Raw genomic sequence first — 23,711 nt, forward strand, 5'->3', positions numbered from 1 at the left:
AACTACTTTTTTTTTTTTTTACAGGAGACATCTCTATTGGCATTCTTACTTGTAGACTAGAAGTTATTTTATGTGTAATATTAATTAAAATATACATCAACTATATGTTCTTTTAAGAACAAAAGCCACCCTTCTAGGACATTACTTTTTGATACCAAAATAGGAAAAAATAACAGGTTTTCAGTATAAACTATATTTTCAGACATAAATGTCCTTACCTTACAGGGTTTGTTTTTTTTTTTCATTCTTATCAATTATATTGCTCATTCAGAGTATGAAAAGGAATTAAGAAGTTCATAGTAAGCAGCAGGCTGGTTTTAATTAACAAATTTTCTCATGAAGATATGACAGTAAATGTAAACGCTTTACTTACTCTATGCAGCTTTACAAACAGTAGCCAATGAATTACCTGCAAACCACTTTATCACAGACGTAGATTAGTCTGTTAGGCTATGTATTCACATACCAAAATCCAAACATTCATTACCTAAAATGTGCCTAAAATATTTATATGACATTGTATAGTCAAACCCATAAAGACCACATATGTCACATCAAATAATCATTCAAATTTGCAAGAACTGCAAATATTAGGTAAGTATTCAAATAACTTTTGTTAAAAGTAACTTTTAAAACAATATTGCCTTGTTATGCAAAAACTTGCTACAATAATATCTGGCACTTATTACTTAGAAAAGAAGGCTTTGGAGAGGGTCATTCTTAAAATAAGGCCAGCGTAATTATATTGAGTGCAGAAACTTAAATATATATATTAATTAATTTCTGTATTGAATATATATATGTGTATATGTGCATATTTGAATCAAAATTTCAACATGATTAGAGAAATTAAAAAGCATGCTATCTGCTGATGTATATGTGATAGGAGAGATTACACTAGAGGCAAAAATTTAATTTCTATGAATCATCTATCATTAAATGACTTAGAAGAATAAATAAGTAAATTCAAATAGTTTAAATATAGCTCCTCAAAACTTAAATATCAAACATACTTGCATATCATCAATATTTTGAAAACTAATATTAACTAATATAATATGCATTTATAACTCTGAAATTCAATTTATGCAACAGTTCTTTTTACTTTTTATAATTGGATATAAAAAAGCTTTTTCACAGCATCTAAGTCTTACACAAAAGAGTAGCTTAATTTTCTTTGGGTGAATCATTAATAAACATTCTACTGTGTTTAAAACAATAAAAATATTGCTATTAATAAAAAGACATATCGAGCTAATAAACTGAAGTTAGACTTTTATAAAAGACATATATATTCATGAAGAAGCATTTCTTTTTACCTCCATCAGAGTAAACAAGTTCATGTCTATTTGATATCCAGGAAGACTTAGATGTAAATCAAAAGAAGGAGCCAGAACTCTGGCTTATTTGACTCTGTTATTTGACTCTTGAAAAACGACTTTGGAGCTAAAACCCACACTAAAAATAATACCAACCTTGCTAAGAGCTATACAATTTCAACCAAGTTTTCATTTCACCTAAATATATTAAATTTATTCATTAATCTTTATATTAATATATTAAAATGTGCATATCTAGTTAACATATACCATATTTTCCTTTACTAAAATGCAAAACAGCAAAGGTTAGTAAATGTTCATAAAAATACGTATAATCTAGTGACTTTGGAAAAGTTCTCATTCCAGGAAGATTTCAGGCTAGAATCCATGAACTTCATTTTTCTGTGGTTACTGAAGTATTGAAAAATTGCTTTTTGTGTGAGGCAACCTTGGGATTTACTGCTTGTTTTGCTATATTATAAAAGCTCCATTCGAAGGTGATAAACTACAACTAGTATTCTGAGGTTTAATATTGCTTAAGCTTTATACTTGGTAAGCATTGGAAGGCTTCACTCACCTTGTTCAAGTGGTTGGCTTTTAGTTGAAGTCGTTTTCATCTTGAGCGCCTCCCTAACAGACATGTCACAGCAGGAGCCTTTGTTAGTGTCTTGGTCACTGTCAGCCTGATCACTGTCCCCGTGCCCACTGTCTCTCAGGCTGGCTCTTTCTGGGTCCTTAAACGTGGAGCTACTGAAATACATATAAAGAAAAAGAAGAGAAAGTATTGTCTCTACGAGTTTGAACCTGAAGTGTAGACTCTTGCAAAGCAATTTTGACACGAATGCAAATGGGGAAGCCGAGAAAGTTATTTAATAGGCCTTACCTTTGAACAAACTGCTGCCTGCTGCCCATGTAATTGGGCTCTGCGGGAAAATTGTCTGTCTGCGAAAAAGAAGGAAAAAAATACGTATAGTTGTACACTGGACAAATCTCCTGCAGAGCAACAAGATTTCCTAGTGGAAAAATGATTAATAATTCAAAAATTCCCTTAATCTTCAGATTTGTACATTTTAATTAAATTGGAAATTGCTGACATGTAATTATGTACTCAGAACAATTAAATGATTCCAGTCCACAAATTACCTGTTAAAGTAAACAATGAGCCTGTCATAACTGGCATTCTCTGTTAGTACCAGGATGGATAACACTCTCTATATTGTTTCATTACTTAGATATTAAGATTGAACATTTGTGGGAGGAGTGGAAAAATGACCTAATTTCTCTATATTAAAAACATGAATTATTTAATAATACTCATTTTGAAACAAATTTGCATCATCTGCTGGGGTTCTTTGCCCTCCTTGATGTAACATCGTTTAAAGTCATCCCCGCCTTAATTAAGAGATATAAGGCCTTTCCTTCAAACTGTACCAGTGACAAACACAAGCATAGCACCTATGACTGGACTCATCTCTGTAATTCATTCTTTGCTGCATCCTTACACTGGAAATTGTACTCAATACAAGGGAGAGGGGTGTTAGCTCTTGATTATTAAAACAAAGTGAAATCAAAATGAGAATTAAAATGTTACTTAAAACATGGAGAATTAAAGACACTGAGAAATAAGACTTGTTTTTGTGGTTGTTTTTACTGCTTCCAAACTGACATGGAGGTCTGCCAAATAGAACTGAATTCTCCTTGTACCATGGAACAGAGTCTTTTGGGAGAAAGAGAGTAGATCTTTCATAGATCTCCCCATACTGTACATTCATACACATTACTTCTTCTTGCAGCTGACTCAGTGACAAAGGTTCTCCTGTTTCCTGCCTCACTTCATATCACACCATTGTGCTCTGAAGCAGCTATGGGTTCCTACAAGATGATCAAGCATACAAGTATCCGTGACACAGAAGCGCATAATTCATGAAGCAGAGGACCCAAGGTAAGGCTTAATGTAGAGCAATGTGTTTTCCTTATAAATAAGGCTAATTTAAACTAATAAGACTCTTTTCTTGTCCCATGTTAATAATTTATTTGGCCTTTTAAACTATTACTGGAAAAAATTGTTGAGAGTAATAGCTTAGAGTACTCTCGAAGGTTCACTGTCTGCTAGAAGTTGGGGGACAGGAAAAACTTCCACAAATTTCTTAATCTGTTTCTTGTTGTGATTCTAATGACCTTTGTCAAGATAAATGCAAAGATGATGGTAAACAAGGTAGATTAATTTCTCACTCCTAATCTATTTTAACTAGTAGTGGTAGCAGATATATTTTATTAGTATGTTTTACAAATTTCCAGATTCTGTGAAGCACCTTAATTGCTTCCATAACTAGCTATCCATCTTTAAAAGATAAATATTTTCCATTAAAGTAGTAATGGAAACCAACACCAAGAGCAAAAATGTTTGCAAAAGAATTTTGCCAATTTTTAAAACTAAAATTACTTAGAAACTCCACATATAAACTTAAAATCATTTTTTGAATTGGCTGAAAATGAATCAACCCATTATTGCTGTCAGCTGAAAGCTAAGCCTGAGTATTTAGATCAGAAACAGAATCCAGGGTATTAGGGAGAATGTGTGCCCAGTTCTGTCTGACTCTGTGTGAACCTATGGACCATAGCCAGTCAGGCTGTTCTGTCCATGGGACTCCAGGCAAGAATATTGGAGTGGGTTGCCATTTCCTTCTTCAGGGGATCTTCCTGATCGAGTGATCAAACCCACATCTCCTGGGTTTCCTGTGTGTCCTACATGACAGGCAGATTCTTTACCACTGATCCACCAGGGAAGCCCATTACGGAAAGAGTAAAATGTAAAGTGAAAAGTGGAAAACCCTAATATTTGCTATATCAGGGCTATTACAGCTAATCTTATAATGTTAATGGCTTTGGTTATGTGGAACTTCATACAATATGGATCCCTATTTAGTTAGACACAGGGAGATAGACTAGGAAAACTTTTCTTCCCCTGATATAATAGAGACAGTAACTAAAAACTTTTGCATAATATCAAAGTTCCAAGCAATTCTAATAAGAGACTTAAACTAAGAAATAAAATACATTTTCCAATTAAGTGAAGGGTTATTTTAAATTATGTGCTAGTGTGTGTGCAGACGTGTCTTTGTATGTTTGTATGTATGTCTCAGAGTGTTTGTGACAACTGGGCAATGGTAATACTTCCAAATATTGTTTTGATGAAAATAAAAACAAACAAGAGACAGTTAGAAAAGAAAGAATTTTGGAAAGGAAAGAAGAGAGAAAAATAAAGGCAGGGAGAAAGACAAGAGGAAAATAGAGAGAGGAGGAAGAGTAAAATAGAAAGATACATACAGGAGGAGAAATGAGGGTAGTTTAAAAAAAAGGCAAAAAAAAAAAGTTGGCTTATTATTATTATTATTATGGAATTTCACAAAGTACAATGTTAGAAGTCTGAAACTTAATAGTAGCAGAGTATCAGAAGTTTACTAATAATGTCTGTCTGCATTTTTCCATTAAAATAGGTAGGAATGTGAGAGATAGAGTGTTTATAATTACCATAATGAAATAGCCATTTAGCCTTTAACAAACTTATGACTAATGCACTATAAAAACCACAGTGATTTTAATATAGAAATAACATTTTCATTATCCAGTCTCCAAGGGTATCTGAAAACTCATTAAAATTAATCCAAATATAAAATAACAGTATTTACAGAGTAAAACAAACAAACAAAAAAGACAAAAAGCCATATATATATCAAGGGCTAAATTTAGAAATAGAAGGGCTTTTAGCTATTTTCCAACAGTGTATTCTAAAAATTGAGTTCCACATTGTACATTTAAAATTCTTAAATTTTAAGTTTAGAAAGAAAGTAAAATTTGAAGTCAAAGATGTACATTTTTAGGTCTCAGCAGAGTAATTAAATTATGAATATATTTAACTCTTGAAAACTTCATTCTTTTCCATAAAAATGAATCATTAGAATGTTTTCCCTTCAAATGCAACTTGAACACAGCAAGTTTTACCATTTATTTTTAAAGCATATAATTTGTTTATTATTAAAAAATGGATCCATGGAATTGATGAGTAGTAACAGAAAAGTTCTAAAGTAAACATTTTGAATTAAACTGTAGGATATGATGATTATTTTAAACTATTTCACTCAGAAATAAAATGGCAAATGTTTGGTACTTTTTTTTTTTTAATGATCATTTGCTCAGAATGATTACTTAAAACAAATCTAAACTAATTTTAAAAACTGCTTGACCCTCCTAATTTGATTTTTTTGGTTTCTTGTATTGATTTTTGATGAAGATAAAAATTTAGATATTCTTCACATTCTTTTTTATAGAAATCATAAACAAATAAAAAATAATCAAGTAAACAAAGCAGATAAAGTCTGTATGATACAAATGGTTTCTTTGATATTTGTCTTTATGTATTATCTTCTAGTGCTCAGGAAATTGTAGTAAATTATAAATGATACTTGAAATCATAATTTTTATTAGCAGTAAGTGGTGATTAACTATTCCTAAGATATACTATTTTCTTCTACTTGCTCATCAGTTAGAACTCTAAAAATAAATCTGTAATATACCAATTTTAAAAATTAGTATCTGTAGAAAAAAAAAAAAAGAAAGCACGTACTAAAGCTGAACCATGTTGCCTGAAATTGGGAAAACATTTTATTTGTGGAAGTAGATTAATTTGATATGACCACTTATATGCACATAAAAAAGTTGAGCTGAAAATAGCAAAAGGAGTCAAAATAGATTTTTTTAACTATTAGAAGCATACAAATAGAAATTTTAAAAAATGTCCAACATTTGACACAACTTAACATCTATTAATGATAAAAATTCTTAGCAAACAGGAATAGAAAGAAACTTCTTCAGTTGTATAAACAGCATCTATCAAAAAAGAGTATAACTAACATGACTATGAGAAACCTAGACAGCATATTAAAGAGCAGAAATATCACTTTGCTGACAAAGGTCCATCTAGTCAAAGCTATGGTTTTTCCAGTAGTCACGTATGGATGTGAGAACTGGACCACAAAGGTTGAGCACTGAAGAATTGATGCTTTTGAATTGAGGTGCTAGAGAAGACTTCTGAGAGTACCTTGGAATGCAAGGAAATCAAACCAGTCAATCCTAAAAGAAATCAACCCTGAATATTCACTGAAGGACTGATGCTAAAGCTGAAGCTCCAATACTTTGGCCACCTCATATGAAGAACTGACTCACTGGGAAAGACTCTGATGACAGGAAAGATTGCAGACAACAGGAGAAGGGGGCAGCAGAAGATGAATGGTTAGATACCACCATGGACACAATAGACAGGAATTTTAGATAGTGGAGGATAGGGGAGCCTGGTATGCTGCAGTTCACAGGGCTGCGATGAACTGAACATGACTTAGCGACTTGAACATAACAAACACCAAACTTGAAAGACTGAAATCATTCACCACTTCTATTCACCACTGCATGAAAGCCACAGTATGGTCAATAAGGCAAGAAAAAATAAAAGAAGGACACACAAACTGGAAAAGGAGGAAAATTTTTTCTAACAGTGTTGTTGTATACTCAGGTAATAGTACTGCTCAAGCAGAAAATAAGAATCAAGACAAATCAAAACAAACAAAACTTCTCAAAATCAACAAATAAATTAGGCAATGTTGCCATATTCAAAGTCACCACACAAAAATCAATCATATTTCTATATTATAGCAATGAACTATTTGGAAACTTAAATATCTGAAGCAACAGATTTATAATATTTTCCTGAGAATCAAATACTTAAACAAATAGATAATTTACAAAAATAAAAATAAAAACAAGTACAGAATCTGTATGTGGCACATTACAAAAAGTGATGGAATAAGTTAAAGGCCTAAATAAATGAAAAGATATATCATGTTTATGGATTAAAAATTCAACATAATCAAAACATCAAAGTTCCTCAAATAATCTATACATGTAATATAATTCCATTCATATTCTTTGCATGACTTTCTGTAGCTATAGACAAGAGGATTCTAGAATTTAAAACAAAAAAACTATAATATTCAAATATTTTTTTTAAAAAAAAGATTAAATTTGAAGGAATCACATTACCCTATTTTAAGAGATACTGTGAAGCTACACTAATGAAGACAGTGTAGTATTGTCAATGGAAAAGACACATAGATCAATGTGACAGAGGAGACTACTCAGAAGTAACCAACAGAGATATTCAACTGATTTTCTACCAGGTTGCAAAAGGCAATTCAATAGAAATAAACAACTATTAAAACAAAACAAAAACACTTTAAAAACTTTAAATTGATCACAGATCTAAATGAAAATATGAAACTTAAGAAAACGCTGCAGAAAATCTATGTGACCTGGTGTTAGGCAGAATTCTTTGACATAATAACAAAAATATGATCCATAGGGGAAAGAAAAGACCAAAATTAACCCAATAACTTGGTATTTACCTTAAATAAATGAAAACTATGATCACACAGATATCTGTACATTTTTCAAGAGTTCTCTTTGCCAAAACTGGAATCAGCCCAAATAACTTTCAACTGGTGAACAGACTGTGGAATATATATAGAATGAAAACTATAAACAACAACAACAAAAATGAACAATTGATCCAACAACTTGGATGAATCGCAAAAGCATTATGCTGAGTGAAGGAAGCCAATCTCAAAAGAATTGTACACTGTATGATTCTATTTATAAGACTTTGCAAAAAAGCAAAAACTGTTATGACAAAGAATAGAGCAGTGGATGCCAGGGTTAAGATTGACTATAGAGATAGAGCATAAGGAAGCTTTTTAAGGTGATAGAACTCTTTAGTATGCTGACTGTGGTGTTAGTTTCATGAAGTTATACATGAAAACACACACACACACATTCAAAAAAGGTTCATTTTACTGGATGCTAATAACAGGTAATTCTAAGTATAAACGTATATGGTGATCATCTGCATCTCATACACACTGAAGCTACTTCTGTCTCACAGAGAATTATAAAACTAAAATTGTTTTCATTAAATAGTCTCAATAAAGAATATTTCTGAACTTTGTCTTTAAAATCTATACAGTTAACTTTCAAAACCCTGTGTAGAGATCCCATGTTTATTTGGACAGGCTACAGAGGGATTTGAGATATAAAACTCTATATAGCCACACTAACAAACCCAAGCAACACTCTATAAGACAGTCATCTTAAATATGAATTATTTAGTTTAATTTTCATTTTTTTCAAAGATCATTTTCTTGTGTGTAGTTCTTGTTTACCCAGCCATAAAATACATAATTTAAATAAATAAAGATTTCAGACTGTATTTATGGCAAAGAAGCTTTTCCTTTCAATGCATGAAAAAATGTAGCTATATCATGAAGAAGTAGGAACCAGCCTTAGAAATGGTGAGTCTTTTAATTTAGAAAATACCTCACGAAAGTGACTCTATATTTGTAAATAAGTGAATCTTTCTAAAAACTAAAGACACTGAATATGAAATTACTAGCATCTAAGATGCCCCAAAGTGTGTGAAAAATTGTCAAAATAATTTTACAACTTTGATGGTATCAAAGGATAAAATAATCTAAAATGTGATTTTATATTTTATATGAGATAATATGTGAAAATTCTTAGTTGTATAATAGCTTTACTGTTATAACTTTTTAACTTTTTATTTTTTGACTGTACTTCACAGCTTGCAGGATCTTAGTTCCCCAACCAGGAACTGAACCCAGGCTCCCTGCAATGGAAGCGCAGAATCCTAACCACTGGACAACTAGGGAATTCCCACTTTTAAAACTGTTTAATCCTATAAGCCACCACTGTAATAATCTTGAAATGATGATAACTGGATGAAAGTCCAGTAAATTGTAAAACACTACCGAATTTCTAGAAAATGGGAAAACTGTGGAATGAGAAAAATAAAATCCTCATCATTTCGAGTCTCATTTCAAAAGAACTTTAAGAAAAAATCAGAGTACTATTCTCCAATTGTATCCCTACAAAAGGAGGAGAGAAAAAACATTGTGAGCATTAGGAAAGCAGACTCTAGAGTTATTTTTCACCATCATAGATACTATTTAAGTAAATGATGCTAGAACTCAATCAATGATTAGTGCAATAACTATATGATAAATATATACACAATACCTTGGTGCTAATTTACCAGCAATATCTTACATTTCCCGTTATAGAGTCATAAGGCAGTCAGGAAACTTCCTATGGAGAGATCAATTTTGACAAACCAAACAGCTCTGGCATTTCCAGAATCGTTGTTGTGGAAACACAGAAGACAGTGTTTTAAAAACTGCTGGCATTTTTTTGATATTATTTTGTGTTTCTATGTCTGTTTCTTACCAAAGAGGAGGCCATTGGGACAGAGGTTCAGTATGTAAACTGAAGCACACGGTTAGCTCCAACTATGCACAATATAAAAATCTAGCATTCAACAATGTAAAATTTGCAATATCTGAGATTCAATCAAGAATGACAAGGCATGCAATAAACCAGGAAAATATAAACCATACCTAGGAGAAAGATCAATCAATAAAACGAGACCCTGGCATGAAAAAGATGACAGAATTAACCAACAAGGACCTTAAAATATCTTAGAATACTGGAAATATGACCAGGAATGTAAAAGTATGACCCTGAGAGTAAGTGCCTCAAGTTTTGAGCCCTAAGAACCTCTCTTGCGGTATCCTTGTCTTGGGCCTAAAGATAGGAAATAGGGTCAAAATGAAAGTTCTAAAATTGAAAAATTAAAACTAAAATTCAAAACTATAATATTTGAAAATAAAGATACAATAAATAATATTAACAGATTAGACAATGAGGGACAAAAGATGTAGTATTTTGCACCAAGTTCTAGAAGCATCTACCTCACCAATTTTATATATATATATATATATATATATACACACACATATACATATATATGTGTATATAATATAAATGTTTTATGTTTATCTGAATAAACTTTATATATCTGTGCCAGCAGCCTGTAATTTTATAACATATGAGAGCAGACAGATATGTTAAATACAAAAAGATTATTTCAAAGGCTGCAATACAAATATAAAGAAAGCTTTCATTCTAGTGTTATTGATCTAGAATTGGAATTATTGAAGAAAAACAAAAGTGTGTACTTGACTCTTTGAAGTCATCATTAAGAGAAAACTTCTCAAAAGTGAATGTTCAGTTGGATGTGTAGTTATAGTTTCAGTTATACTTAGATGATCAGTGTTTTCCTAATTCAGAGGAACAGGGGAGTGAAATTTTAAAAGTACCTTTGAATTAAGGACAAAAGATTGATAGTATGTATTGATGCCACTGGGTTGCAAACAAAATGAAACAAGTTGAACTTTTCCCTTAATTCAAAGGCACTGCTTTTCACATTGATAACAAGCATTCTCTTTGCAGCAGTCTGAACACAAGGGAGTGTTAAGAGGTGAATAATTCACTTTAAGGCTTTTCATACTGACATTGCTTCTGATAGCTCTGCCTTCAACAGAATATATGGTGTGGTTCTCTACACATTGCTGAAGTAGGCAACAACATTTTAAGCCACCACTTATAAAGTTATCTGACAGCACCTATGGCTTTGAAATTTCTAAAGTGCATGAGGTATGGCAATAACTGTATTTATCAGTGATTTCCAAAATAATACATTTTATACAAATACAGTGTGGTCCACACTTGTGTTACGTTACTAAAAGCACAAGGGAAAAAAAAGAGAAATTCTTACCACATTGAGCAAAAACTAACATTACTTTAAATTTAAAAATGGGGGAACAAGCTATATCCTGTCAGTGAGAATTCTAAGTCCACTATTCAACTCGGATGACTTAGATGAATTTTTGAAGTGATGTGGCTAAATCTGAAAAACTCTTGAAAATGTTAACCGTTTTATAAATGGCATTGATAACTTTAATAATAGCTGGCATGCCAGAATTTAATTATGCAATTTTTGATCTTAAAGTCATCTTTGACAAGAAAGAAGAAAATTGAAATACTCAAAAGATAAAATGAGAGCTATTTGTTACCTGGAAAAGCGCACAAAATAGAGAAAAATGCACATTCTCTTCATATATTTGCTGAAAGTTTGAGCCCAGAGACCACTGGGATCCACCAAATGCTAACTGCGCTATTCCACTGGCAAGGGCAGCACATTAGGCCATGAGTTGATGTCTTAGGAAAGGAATCCTAACCAGTTTACTGAAAGATTGCTAATTTCAACATCCCTAATTAATTCATTCTCTTCAGGATGCTAAGCATCTCCATCTCAGCCCTATGTAATATGCAGTTCCCTTTTTCTTCCAAGCAGCAGAGGAAGTTTGATATTCTTTTGTTTTCTTTTTAACTCTTTATCAGACATTTATTCTTAAGAAACTCTCCTCTGCTTTCCTCCTATTGTACTCTTTTTCCATCTCTATGAAGAATATGGAAAGATTTTTCCCCCGGAGGGAATATCTGAAACTAAATTCTCTACAATTGGGCCTCCAAGAAACTAACGACACAAATATATATCCCCAACAGAAATTCATTATAAGCCTGAGCTTCTAGAATGCTCCACATGAGAAGATAAAAACAAAAAGGGAGGGAGAAAAATTAGTGACACATTATTTGACTTCTTATCACTATGAATGCTGTCTTTCTGCAAAATACATGTCTTTAAAATCTAATTTTATTAATTTTGAGAAACTTGCTCATAACCAAATGGAAATTTTAAAAAATTGAGGAGGAGAGAGGAGGGTTCAGGATGGGGAACACGTGTATACCTGTAGCGGATTCATGTTGATGTATGGCAAAACCAATACAATATTGTAAAGTAATTAACCTCCAATTAAAATAAATAAATTTATATTAAAAAATTGGATTATTTGATTCAAACCAACTTTTAGTCCAATTAACTTAGCTAATATGGAAATGCTTTGAAACTCTACCTCACTGCATCTAAATGCATGTAGATGGTATCACAGCACTATTATCACTATTCTGTACTTGGAGATTTGCAGTATGCTGCTGGAGAAGGCAATGGCACCCCACTCCAGTACTCTTGCCTGGAAAATTCCATGGACAGAGGAGCCTGGTGGGCTGCAGTCCATGGGGTCACTAAGAGTCAGACACGACTGAAGCGACTTAGCAACAGCAGCAGCAGCCCTACATTAGGATCTACAAAATAGTATTATTATTTACTATTTGTTCTTTTCAGTTGTCCTAGGAGACACAATATAGTCACTGTACACATTTTTTTTTTTTTAACAGAAAAACTACAGCTGACTTTCCTAGGGTCACTTGTCATATGCCTAATTCATTGTAGGACAGTAACACTTGCCAAAGACTGCCAGGAACCGTCGGTTGATGTACTGCCTCTCTGAAAAATAGAGAAAAATAATGCTTCATCCTCCAATATTTTCAGAAATAATTTAATGAGACATTAATGTGAATTGCCTTGAAGTGATCTTAAAAATTATTGTTACATACTAAGCAAAATAGTACTACTGTTACCCCTGATAACAAGATGGCTCTTTGGGCATTTGTATGTTTCTTTTTATACTTTCATATTAAATTATTTTAATATGCTTAATATTATACTTAATTCTAATGACTAGATTTTTCCAGTCACTCAGTTATATCTGACTCTTTATGACCCCATGGACACAGGCTCCTCTGTCCATGGAATTCTCCAGACAAGAATACTGGAGTGGGTTGCCATTCCCTTCTCCAGGGGATATTTCCAATCCAGGGATCAAGTCCAGGTATCCTGCATTGAAGGCAGATTCTTTACCATCTGAGCCACCAGGGAAGCCCTAAAAAGGTAATAATGGCATCTATTATCAAATATATAATGCATACTGTAAGCTTAACTGCATAATTACCATCATTATAGTCATATGTTATCAATTGTCAAAATAGGCACTTCTGAACTTTTACAGTGCAAATTTAAGGTATTATATTTAGTCAATCACTAGGTAAAATTCCTAAAAAGTAAATAACTAACCTAAAAAGTAAAACAATCTGTATGGCTGTTATCTGTTTCATTAGTATATTTTTTTCACAATACGCTAAAATTTAAAACTTTATGCATGCAATGATTTGGTAAGCACAATTCACCAGTCTTGCACCTCAAAATATTGACAGTCAATTCTTTTTAAAATGATGATTATATTCACAAATGCAAGAAAAAGTTATCAACAAGATCAGTTTCTGATATGATTTTGCATCAGCCTTTCAAGTCATTGGCTGTATAGGTGCATTCCAGTTCTTTTCTTTTTTTTTTAAGAGAAGAAAAAAGTAGGAGGAATTCAAGATGAAATTAAATGGTGTAGCACCTTTCTCACATTTCCTTCCTCTAACACTTGATAGGTATAGAGAATTTTTAACTCTTTATAAGTAAGGATTCAGCCAACCAGCTAAACAGACAATGTATTTTACAGTATTTAGTATATACTTTTGAGAAATTCTGAGTCTTCAACATTTTGCAAGTATTTAAGGATAATTTACTAACTCCTTCCAAAGAACAAAAATTATATAAAAATATAAATTAAAAAATATCCATTGGATTTGAATTTCTGGCTTAAAAACAAAAGAGTAATTTGAAAGCACAATTATGGAAATTAGAAGATAACATACAGGAATCTGGAAGACTTGTCCTCAGAAATGAACATTACAAAGAAAAAAGCATTCCTATATTGAGGAAAAATTAATTATTAATCAAATTTATGAGTATTAGATTATCAGAATATTTTTCAATTCCCTCTGAAATATAAGAATAAGTATCACATTTAAAATGCATGAGTCAAAGGAGATAGTCTATTTTAGATTAGTGTTCTTACCTGAAATTAAAATAAAGTGTCTTTACTAACGTTAACATATTTTTAATTAAACATTAGCACAAAATGAAATGAAATATCTCTACTCTCTATCAGGTCGTCACTTAATTCCTAATTCAAGCACCCCCCCCCCCATTCTTTTTTTGCTTGAAGATTTTAATTCTAAGAATTTTTATTTTCTACTATTCTTTCCTAGAGAATCACTTCATGAAGTAATAAGAAAGCATTCTTCCAATATATCAAATATCTAGTTTTGAAGAAACAGTCATTTTTATTTTGTTAGAAACCATTTAAAGTCTGGGCTTCCCTGGTAGCTCAGTAGTAAAGAACCTGCCTGTCAAAGCAGTAAACTCAGGTTCTATCACTGGGTTAGGAAGATCCCCGGGAGAAGGAAATGGCAACTGTATCCAGTATTCTTGCCTGGGAAATCCCATGGACAGAGGAGTCTAGCAGGCTACAGTCCATGGGGTGGCAAAACAGTTAGACATGACTTGGTGACTACAACAACAACAATTTAAAGTCTAAATAGTACAGTTTTTTAACAGACACTCAAATAGAAAAAAAAAAAACAATTATTAACAGGTATGACTTACAAAATTGGTTGGCGAACTCTGGATGGTTATGGGACTCATTCTCTGTTTTTGAAAATAAAGTTTTATTGAAACTCAACCATTCCCTTTCACTTATATGTTGTCTTTGGCTGCTTTCATCCTTCAATGGCAAAGTTCAGTAGTTGTGACAGAGTCCATATTGCCCCTGAACTTTAGAATAGACCCAGAGGGATGTTGTGCGGAGGGAGATGGGAGGGGGGTTCATGTTTGGGATCGCATGTACACCCGTGGTGGATTCATGTCAATGTATGGCAAAACCAATACAGTATTGTAAAGTAAAATAAAGTAAAAATAAAAATTAAAAAAGAAAAAAGAAAAAAAAAAAAGTTGAAGCCTCCTGACTTAGAAAGACTCAGTTCAATTCTTAACATACAATTAACATTTTTTACTCTACTCACTTCTGTATATAAAATATCAATAGTAATGAGGCATTTTCACATATGTGATTACTTGCTTACTCATGTCTGACTCTTTGCAACCCTTTGGACTGTAGTCTACCTGGCTCCTCTGTCCAGGGTATTTTTCAGGCATGAATACTGGAGTAGGTAGCCATCCCCTTCTCCAGGGGATTCCTGACCCATGGATCAAATTGTATCTCCTTTGCCTCCTGCATTGCACGTGGATTCTTTATCTGCTAAGCCATCAGGTTATGATTTAGAAGTCATTTTCATACTCTGTGCGACACAGACTTTCTCACAGAGTATGCATTTAGAAAGCACCTGATTGAAAAACGAATCATACTTTTAAGTGGATTTAGGCCTTAGGTGATTTATGGCATGTTTATATTCAATTCCAAACAATTGAAAACTGCAGAAACAGTACCACCATGGGAACACTTGAAAGCAAAATGCACTTAGATGCATGAAGTTTCCTGAACTGTATTGTAAGTTCTTCTAGAGTGTTCTTAAGGATAACAGTAACCCATTCCTTCCCAAAGAAAAGGATTCTTCAGTTTGCTGAGCTTTGTCTCCTGTGCTTCTTTACATTTTAGAGGTTGATGTCATCACAGTATTTTAACTCTTCCAAGTCTATTATTTCCTTTCAGCCTGACTGACTGGTGCTATTATAATTATTTCTGTTTTATGCATGGAGAAACTGATGCCTGTGGACTTCATGAAAGACTAGCCAGAGGTTCCAGTATGAGTAAGTAATATGAAGAAGTTCTTTTGACTCCAAATTTTGCACTCTTTCAAATAAAAATCCTGCAAGTTCTATATGATTCATCTTGCTTTTGTGTGTATTATCCTTTTCTTTCTGTTCTATTCTATTTATCATTGTCTGACACATCTCACAGATTATTTTCATTCTAAGCATGCTTGTTAACCAACACTCTCTACAGACTTCTAATACCAGGTCACATCTAGTTGAATGGCTTTATGCCTATAATTGGTCAGCCCTGAAATCAAACACAAATAAAAATAATGATGTCTACTAGACAATTTTTGATGAGAATAAAAGAATCAAAGCCAGTTCTATGATTAAATATGAGACTCCAGGGCTGCTTCTAGAGTCTCCAAAATTTGAAAGTATTTTCAGTGTTTAGGAACAAGTAGGGAGCCTCTTGACACTACTGCTGGTTTCCCATCGGATAGACCCTGTGACAACATGCTGTACATGGGCTCCAGTGGAGTGTTTGACGTTTACTATGTGGAAGCCTTAAATAATTCTCTTTTAAATTGACCTGCAGTTTAGGAAGTAAGTTGTATTACTTCATAGCAGCAATTTTCATGCTATAAGATGTTCTCATACTCTACAGATACCTCAATAGAAATGCATGTCAAATATGATATCCCAACTGGTGTAGGAGTAAACATCCTAAACTCTGAGTCAGATGACATTAGTTCTCTATTCCTGGCAAGCTGTGGTAACATTTCTATGCTTCGATTTTCTCACATGAAAAGAAGTGCAAATGAAATCAGATGCTGTCATATGTCTCTAACTTTCTAATGTTCATTGCCTACAATTCTTGCATGGAAACTTCTCTTCAGTTTCTACCCAGTGTGAGCTTTATTTCTCACAAGGTCTCCCTGAATTAAAAGCACAATTCTAAGGAAGACTTAATAATATCTCTCCCCTTCAGAGTTTACTTTGGTGGTTTAAGAAGTTTTAGACATCTAGAAACAAATTTTCACAAGATAAATTCTATCAAAAATCAATCACATTTTAAAATGTCTAACATTAAAACAAAAGTGATCACTCAGTTTAGAAAGGTCAAAATAGAAATTTACAGTAAAACAAATTTGCATTCCAGTAAAATTACATTTTTATAATCATAAATAATCTAGGATTGAGGCCTACTGAAATTTTGTTTCTGCAGGAAATATGTCTACATATTAAAAGCCCAAAGTTTAACTGCTCCAGAATGTTTTCTGTCTTTTGCTGCTAACAAAAATACTAATATGGATTAATATTTATTTGGAATTTAGTATCATTAACATTATTTTTCAGCACAATCATATTTCACTCTTAACACTTATGACAGCATGATGAGTAACAAATATTATTATTACACTTGGTAAGAAAACAGGAAAAAAGAAGTTAAGCAACTTGCTCTGGACTGAAAAGCAAGTTTTATTTGCTTTCAAAAGCCAAGGTCTTGAAACTAGAATCTCATTGTAAGGAATCTGCCAATCATGTGGATATGGAGAGAGTGGAATGAACTGAGAGAATAACACTGACGCATATACAACACCATGTGTAAAATGCATAGCTAGTGGGAAGTGACTGTATAGCCCAAGGAGCTCAGCTCTGCAGTGACCTCCAGGAGGGGAGGTGGGGGGATAGGGGTGACCTAGAGTGAGACAGAGGAGTGAGATGGGGAGGCCCAAGAGAGGGAGACCTATGTATACATATAGCTGACTCACTTTGTACAGCAGGAACTAGCACAACATTGTAAAGCGATTATACATCAATAAGTCAATAAATAAATAAAAACTAAAAATAAATAAATAAAAACGAATTTGGATAAATAAAGAGTCTGTCAATGAGAGTAAGATTAAATGAATTGTAAAATGTTCATAATTGGCCAAGAATTCCATCATGTATATGAAAATACATCATGGACACAGAAAGATATTTATGCTATATTTATATAAATTTGAGTAAAAAGCAGTTTTAATATATTGTTTTGAATATGTAAGATTTTAAAATTGAAATACAGCTGCCTACAATATTATAAAGTAAAAATCTAGTTGTGTGTGTGTGTGCACATATGTGTGTGTGTGTGTGTATGTCATGTATTGCCTATCCCAGCAGGGACTGGTACAACAACTCAAAATTAAACATATTAATATTTCTTTGAATTTTTGCATATCAGGGTTTTGTAATAGTTGTTGTTCCCAAGAGTAAACTCTCTTCTTATGGAAACTAGTGACTTGCTAAAAATCAAACAGGAAGGGAGTAACTTTTCCTGTGGTGAAATGTAGTCCCTAGAAGCTGACTACAGATTCCCAGTTTGATGATCAGTTCAGTTCAGTTGCTCAGTCTTGTCCAACTCTTTGTGATCCTATGGACCGCAGCACACCAGGCCTCCCTGTCCATCACCAACTCCCAGAGTTTACTCAAACTCATGTCCATTGAATAATGCCATCCAACCATTTCATCCTCTCTTGTCCCCTTCTCCTCCCGCCTTCAATCTTTCCCAGCATCAGGGTCTTTTCAAATGAGTCAGTTGTGCACATCACGTGACCAAAGTATTGGAGTTTTAGCTTCAGCATCAGTCCTTCTAATGAATATTCAGGACTCATTTCCCTTAGGACGGACTGGTTGGATCTCCTTGCAGTCCACGGGACTCTCAAGAGTCTTCTCCAACACCACAGTTCAAAAGCATCAATTCTAAAGCAGTTGAAATCCAAAAGGCAGTTGACCACCGTGCCTGGGTCTTAACCACACAGATATAGAGGCACAGTCTCAATGGAGAAACGTATTTTTTAATATGTCACACACACAAAAATAATGGTCCAAAGACTTTATTATTCAACATGTATTTACACATCCATTGTCCTTGAAGAATTCTTCTTTATAGGTTACCTAATTCTATATGGGATTTTTGGTCAGTATTTGCACACTTATTTTATTAAAATATATAATTATGCTTGAAACTTTATTTAAAGTCATTATCTGAATATTTTCTGGGTATGCCAGGTCTTCTGGACAAATATTCTCTAGTTTACTTGCAAATAGTTAACTTTTCAGAAAAATCTGTTTTCAGACCTGTGCCAATTAATATGGAAATTAGCTTTTAATATCTTTGGCCATGAAAGATAGCTAGGTGCCTCTTCTTGTAAAAATAGATATTTTCTTTTTTTCCAAGCAATTTTGATTATTTTTAGAGCTGTAAGAATTTTTTAAGAAAAATTTAAAAGTCACTTTCCATTTACAATAACTGCACTATTTCCCATTCTTGAACATCTCTTACACCCAACAGATTGTACTCCCACCCCGATCTTGCCCCTCTGTCCACTGGTAACTACTAGTTTGCCCTCTGTATCTACAAATTTGCTTCTTTTTTTGCTGATTTTCACTAGTTTGCTATATTTGTAAGATTCCACATATAAGTGCTATCATACAGAGTTTATATTTCTCTGACTTATTTCATTTAGCATAATGCCTTCCAAGTTCACCCATGTTGCTGCAAATTGCAAAATTTCATTCATTTTTATGGGTAAGTAGTATTCCATTGTGTATATATACAATACATGTTACACATCTTTATTCATTTTTTTAATTTTATTTTTACTTTATTTTACTTTACAATACTGTATTGATTTTGCCATTCATTGACATGAATCCACCACGGGTGTACATGCGTTCCCAAACATGAACCCCCCACCCACATCCCTCCCCATAACGTCTCTCTGGGTCATCACCGTGCACCAGCCCCAAGCATGCTGTATCCTGCATCGTACATAGACTGGCGATTCGATTCTTATGTGATAGTATACATGTGACAATGCCATTCTCCCAAATCATCCCACCCTCTCCCTCTCCCTCTGAGTCCAAAAGTCCGTTAGACATATCTGTGTCTTTTTGCTGTCTTGTATACAGGGTCGTCATTGCCATCTTTCTAAATTCCATATATATTAGTATACTGTATTGGTGTTTTTCTTTCTGGCTTACTTCACTCTGTATAATCGGCTCCAGTTTCATCCATCTCATCAGAACTGATTCAAATGTATTCTTTTTAATGGTCATTTATATGTTGATAGACACTTAGGTTGCTTTCAAATCTTGGCAATATTAAATAATGCTGCTATGATCTATAAACAATGAGGTGTATATATATATTCAAATTAGTGGGTTAAAAAAAATTTTTTTTGCAGATATATAGCCAGGAGTGGAATTGCTAGGCCATGTGGTAGTTCTAGTCTTAGTTTTTTGTGAACCCTCCATACTGTCTTTCATAGTGGCTGCACCGAGTTTACATTCACATCCACAGTGTATAGGGTTCCCTTTTCTCCACGTTCTTGCAAACGTGTTATTTGTGTTCTTTTTGATGGTAGCCATTCTGACAGCTGTGAGCTGAAGGGTTTTGATTTGCCTTTTCTTGATGAGTAGCAATGTTAAGAATATTATGTCTCTTTATTTTTGGTTCATTAGACACATTTTTTATAAATATAAGATGCAAAATAGATAAATTTCCCAAGAGAGATAAAAAGCTGAAGAATTGTTCTAGTCACTGATAGTCTGTTTCCTTTTTCCTACTTTATGAAATAGGGAATTGGGTGGTCACATATAGTTTGAAAAACAGGTTTTTCCTCTCTCTGAAGGAGCATGAGTTTATTATTCAAGCAGAGTCAGGTAGTTTACAAAAGCTATGCACTTAGTATAAAAAAAAAGCAAACGAAGCTGTGGTACATATACACAATGGAGTATTACTCAGCCATTAAAAAGAATACATTTCAATCAGTTCTAATGAGATGGATGAACCTGGAGCCAATTTTACAGAGTGAATTAAGCCAGAAAGAAAAACACCAATACAGTATACTAACACATATATATGGAATTTAGAAAGATGGTAATGATGACCCTGTATGCAAGACAGCAAAAGAGACACAGATGTGTAGAATGGACTTTTGGACTCTGAGGGAGAGGGAGAGGGTGGGATGATTTGGGAGAATGGCACTGAAACATGTATACTATCATGTAAGAAACGAATCGCCAGTCTATGTTCAATGCAGGATACAGGATGCTTGGGGCTGGTGCATGGGGATGATCCAGAGAGATGATATGGGGTGGGAGGTGGGAGGGGGATTCAGGATTGGGAGCTTGTATACACCCATGGTGGATTCATCTCAATGTATGGCAAAACCAATAGAGTATTGTAAAGTAAAATAAAGTTAAAAAAAAAAAAGAAAGAAAGAAAAAAAAAAGACAAAGTATAAAAACTCTTCCTAGTCTAATTTGATTTAAGAATCTTGATACTCTCTTTTCTTGAGAGGACAGAATGTCACAAATATGAAATGGTGCACCTAGTTGCATGGTGCATAAACAGCTCAAACTGAAAGCATAACAATAATTTCTCCATCTACTATTGCAGAACCAATAAATAAGCAAAATGAAAATCATGACACATTATTACATTACTCTCTGTTGCCTCTATTCATTAAAAAAGCATAAGTGCATTTAAAATAATTTCACATGTCAAATGACACGCAAGGCTTTACAACTGAGATGATGCTGAAGGGGATATTTTTAAACGGCGGATACATTGTCATATTTGGTATATATCAAGATTATGATAAAAGTATGAGAAATCAGAGTAATAGTTGCTTCACACCAAAGTAGTAGCATAGTACCTAAAACACTTACTTCATTCACCTGTACCATGTGTTTTCTAACAGAAGTTAATTAAAAAAAAAAAAAACACACACAATAAAAAGAGCTTTAGAGAAACCCTTCCCTGTCAGTGAACCCTTAAATGGATTCTTTTTCAGTTTCCATGTCAACTTAATATACTAGATTACATTAACAGCTCTCGCTTGTAAATAAGGAAGATCTGAATCCTATTAATGGAACTATGCTGCCAAAATAATCAGCTTCATACTTAACAAGTTTCCAAGTATTTGGAAAAGCTGCGAAATGGGATTATAAGGTTAAGCTTTGTACATCTGGCTCATCACTATATAAATATTTCAGAAATTTGATCTCAAAGGCTGAAGAAACACCTGTTTAATCGCGATTCTTTTCCAAGTTACATAAACTTCAGTGAACAGAGCAGTGTACAAACACTGACAAGAAATCATGATCAATTTACATAATTATTTTTTCTGTTAGGCATGTAATTGTATTACATTTCACTCTTCTGAGTGAAGTGTAAGAAATATTTTAGGAGGGTTCTGTAGCATCATATTTATGTTGGCATAAGGGGCTTGAGAAGTGCAAATTGTTTTTTAATTAAGGATAATCACCTGTTTTACTAAATACTGTTTTTTCATATGTCATGGTAGGTAATTTTAGTGTAATTGGATGTTGTAACTATACATTAGTGTAATATAGATCTGGAGAATAATTAATGAGAAGTAGGAGTTTGTGAATAAAGCAACATAAAAAGTTTGTCAGTTCTTTCAGTTAAGAGAAACCTTAATGAAGTTGAACATTAGTTGCTTTAACCAGATCCAGAATTAAACAACTATGCTGATGCTATTGTCGAATACACACCAGCCATTAAGCCTGATTTTATTTTTTGAAATTTTGTTCAAAAAGGTAATTGAGTTAAAAATGTACTGAGTATGGTTCTGATCAAATTAACTTCAAATATCCAACTTGAAAACATCGACTTTGGAACTATGATCCAAAATGGCAGCTAAAGGTCAATGAATCAAATTTCCAATTATATTTCCTGGGAGCAGATGGGTGCCATAAAATCTAATGATTAAATTTTAAGTGCTTTCATGCACCTTTTATCTATTTCCCAACATGTTGATTCTACTTTAATCCTCTAACAAGATAATAGGTTTATTACAATTAACCAACTGAAATGATATCTCCATTTGCCAATTATTATATCATATTACCTGGGGATACTGAATTAGAGCCCCTTTTCTTTTCCAACCCCTAGCACCTTTGCATCCCACACTTCCACCAAACAAAACCCAACCTATAATATAATTAAATAACAGATGTGTCCTTGGAGATTAAATTTCTCTAGTTAAACGAAGACTATTTAAATAAAGCAGTTCACTGAAGCTTAACAGGAAATTTCAAATGAAAATAACTTTAAAGAATTTGTTGACAAAGTTTAACTATAAATTTCCTTTCTTTATATTAGGAACTGATATGTTAGTCTATTTCTCTGACTTATATAGTCATAAATAAATAAAGAAGATTTATCAAGAGGTAAATAGCTAAGCATTCTATTTTCAGGAGTGGCAGATGGAGAATCCTTTCTCTACTATATCTCAATAGAGCACACTCTTGCCTGAAGAACAAAATGAGGGAGTCATGTGGAGAGGTTCATTTTATCATTTTTATATAAAAAGAATATCAACACTTTACTTCTTAAAATATACACTCAAGTCTAGATTAAAGGAAATAAGAAGCTTTTTAGTTTTAACTAAATAAATGTATCTTGTCTATGAGGTGCATTTTAATGATGCCAAACATAGTACTTTGAATCCAATCCATCTGAAATTCAATGTACCCCTGTACAGCTCCACTATGTAAAATCAACTACATGATCTTAAGTCCAAATGTACATATGGTCAGCTCTTCGTATTGTCAGGTCACACATCCTCAGATTCAACCAATCTCAAACAAAAAGCATTTGGGGGAAAAAAATTCCAGTTAAGTTCCAAAAAACAAAACCTGAATTTCCTGTAAGCTCCAACTATTAACCTAGCATTTACATTATATTTACAACTATTTTCATAGGATTTACATTGCCTTTGGTATTGTGAGTAATCTAGAGATAATTTAAAGTACATGGAAGGATATGTGTAGGCTACACGTAATTA

At 33.1% G+C, this 23,711-nt stretch overlaps 1 protein-coding gene across 1 annotated transcript in view; it reads right to left on the bottom strand.

Annotated features, from left to right (window-relative positions):
* The window catches only part of PCDH17 (protocadherin 17), a 105,604-nt gene that overhangs the window by 65,842 nt on the left and 16,051 nt on the right, over positions 1-23,711 (bottom strand). Inside the window, exons 2-3 of the mRNA XM_052650293.1 lie at positions 2,203-2,261; positions 1,897-2,069 (exon numbers count right to left, since the gene is read on the bottom strand). Of these exons, the coding sequence (XP_052506253.1) occupies positions 1,897-2,069; positions 2,203-2,261 (232 nt within the window). The remainder of the gene's footprint in view (positions 1-1,896; positions 2,070-2,202; positions 2,262-23,711) is intronic.

This window comes from Budorcas taxicolor, chromosome 12, assembly GCF_023091745.1.
Source record: "Budorcas taxicolor isolate Tak-1 chromosome 12, Takin1.1, whole genome shotgun sequence".
NCBI lineage: Eukaryota > Metazoa > Chordata > Mammalia > Artiodactyla > Bovidae > Budorcas > Budorcas taxicolor.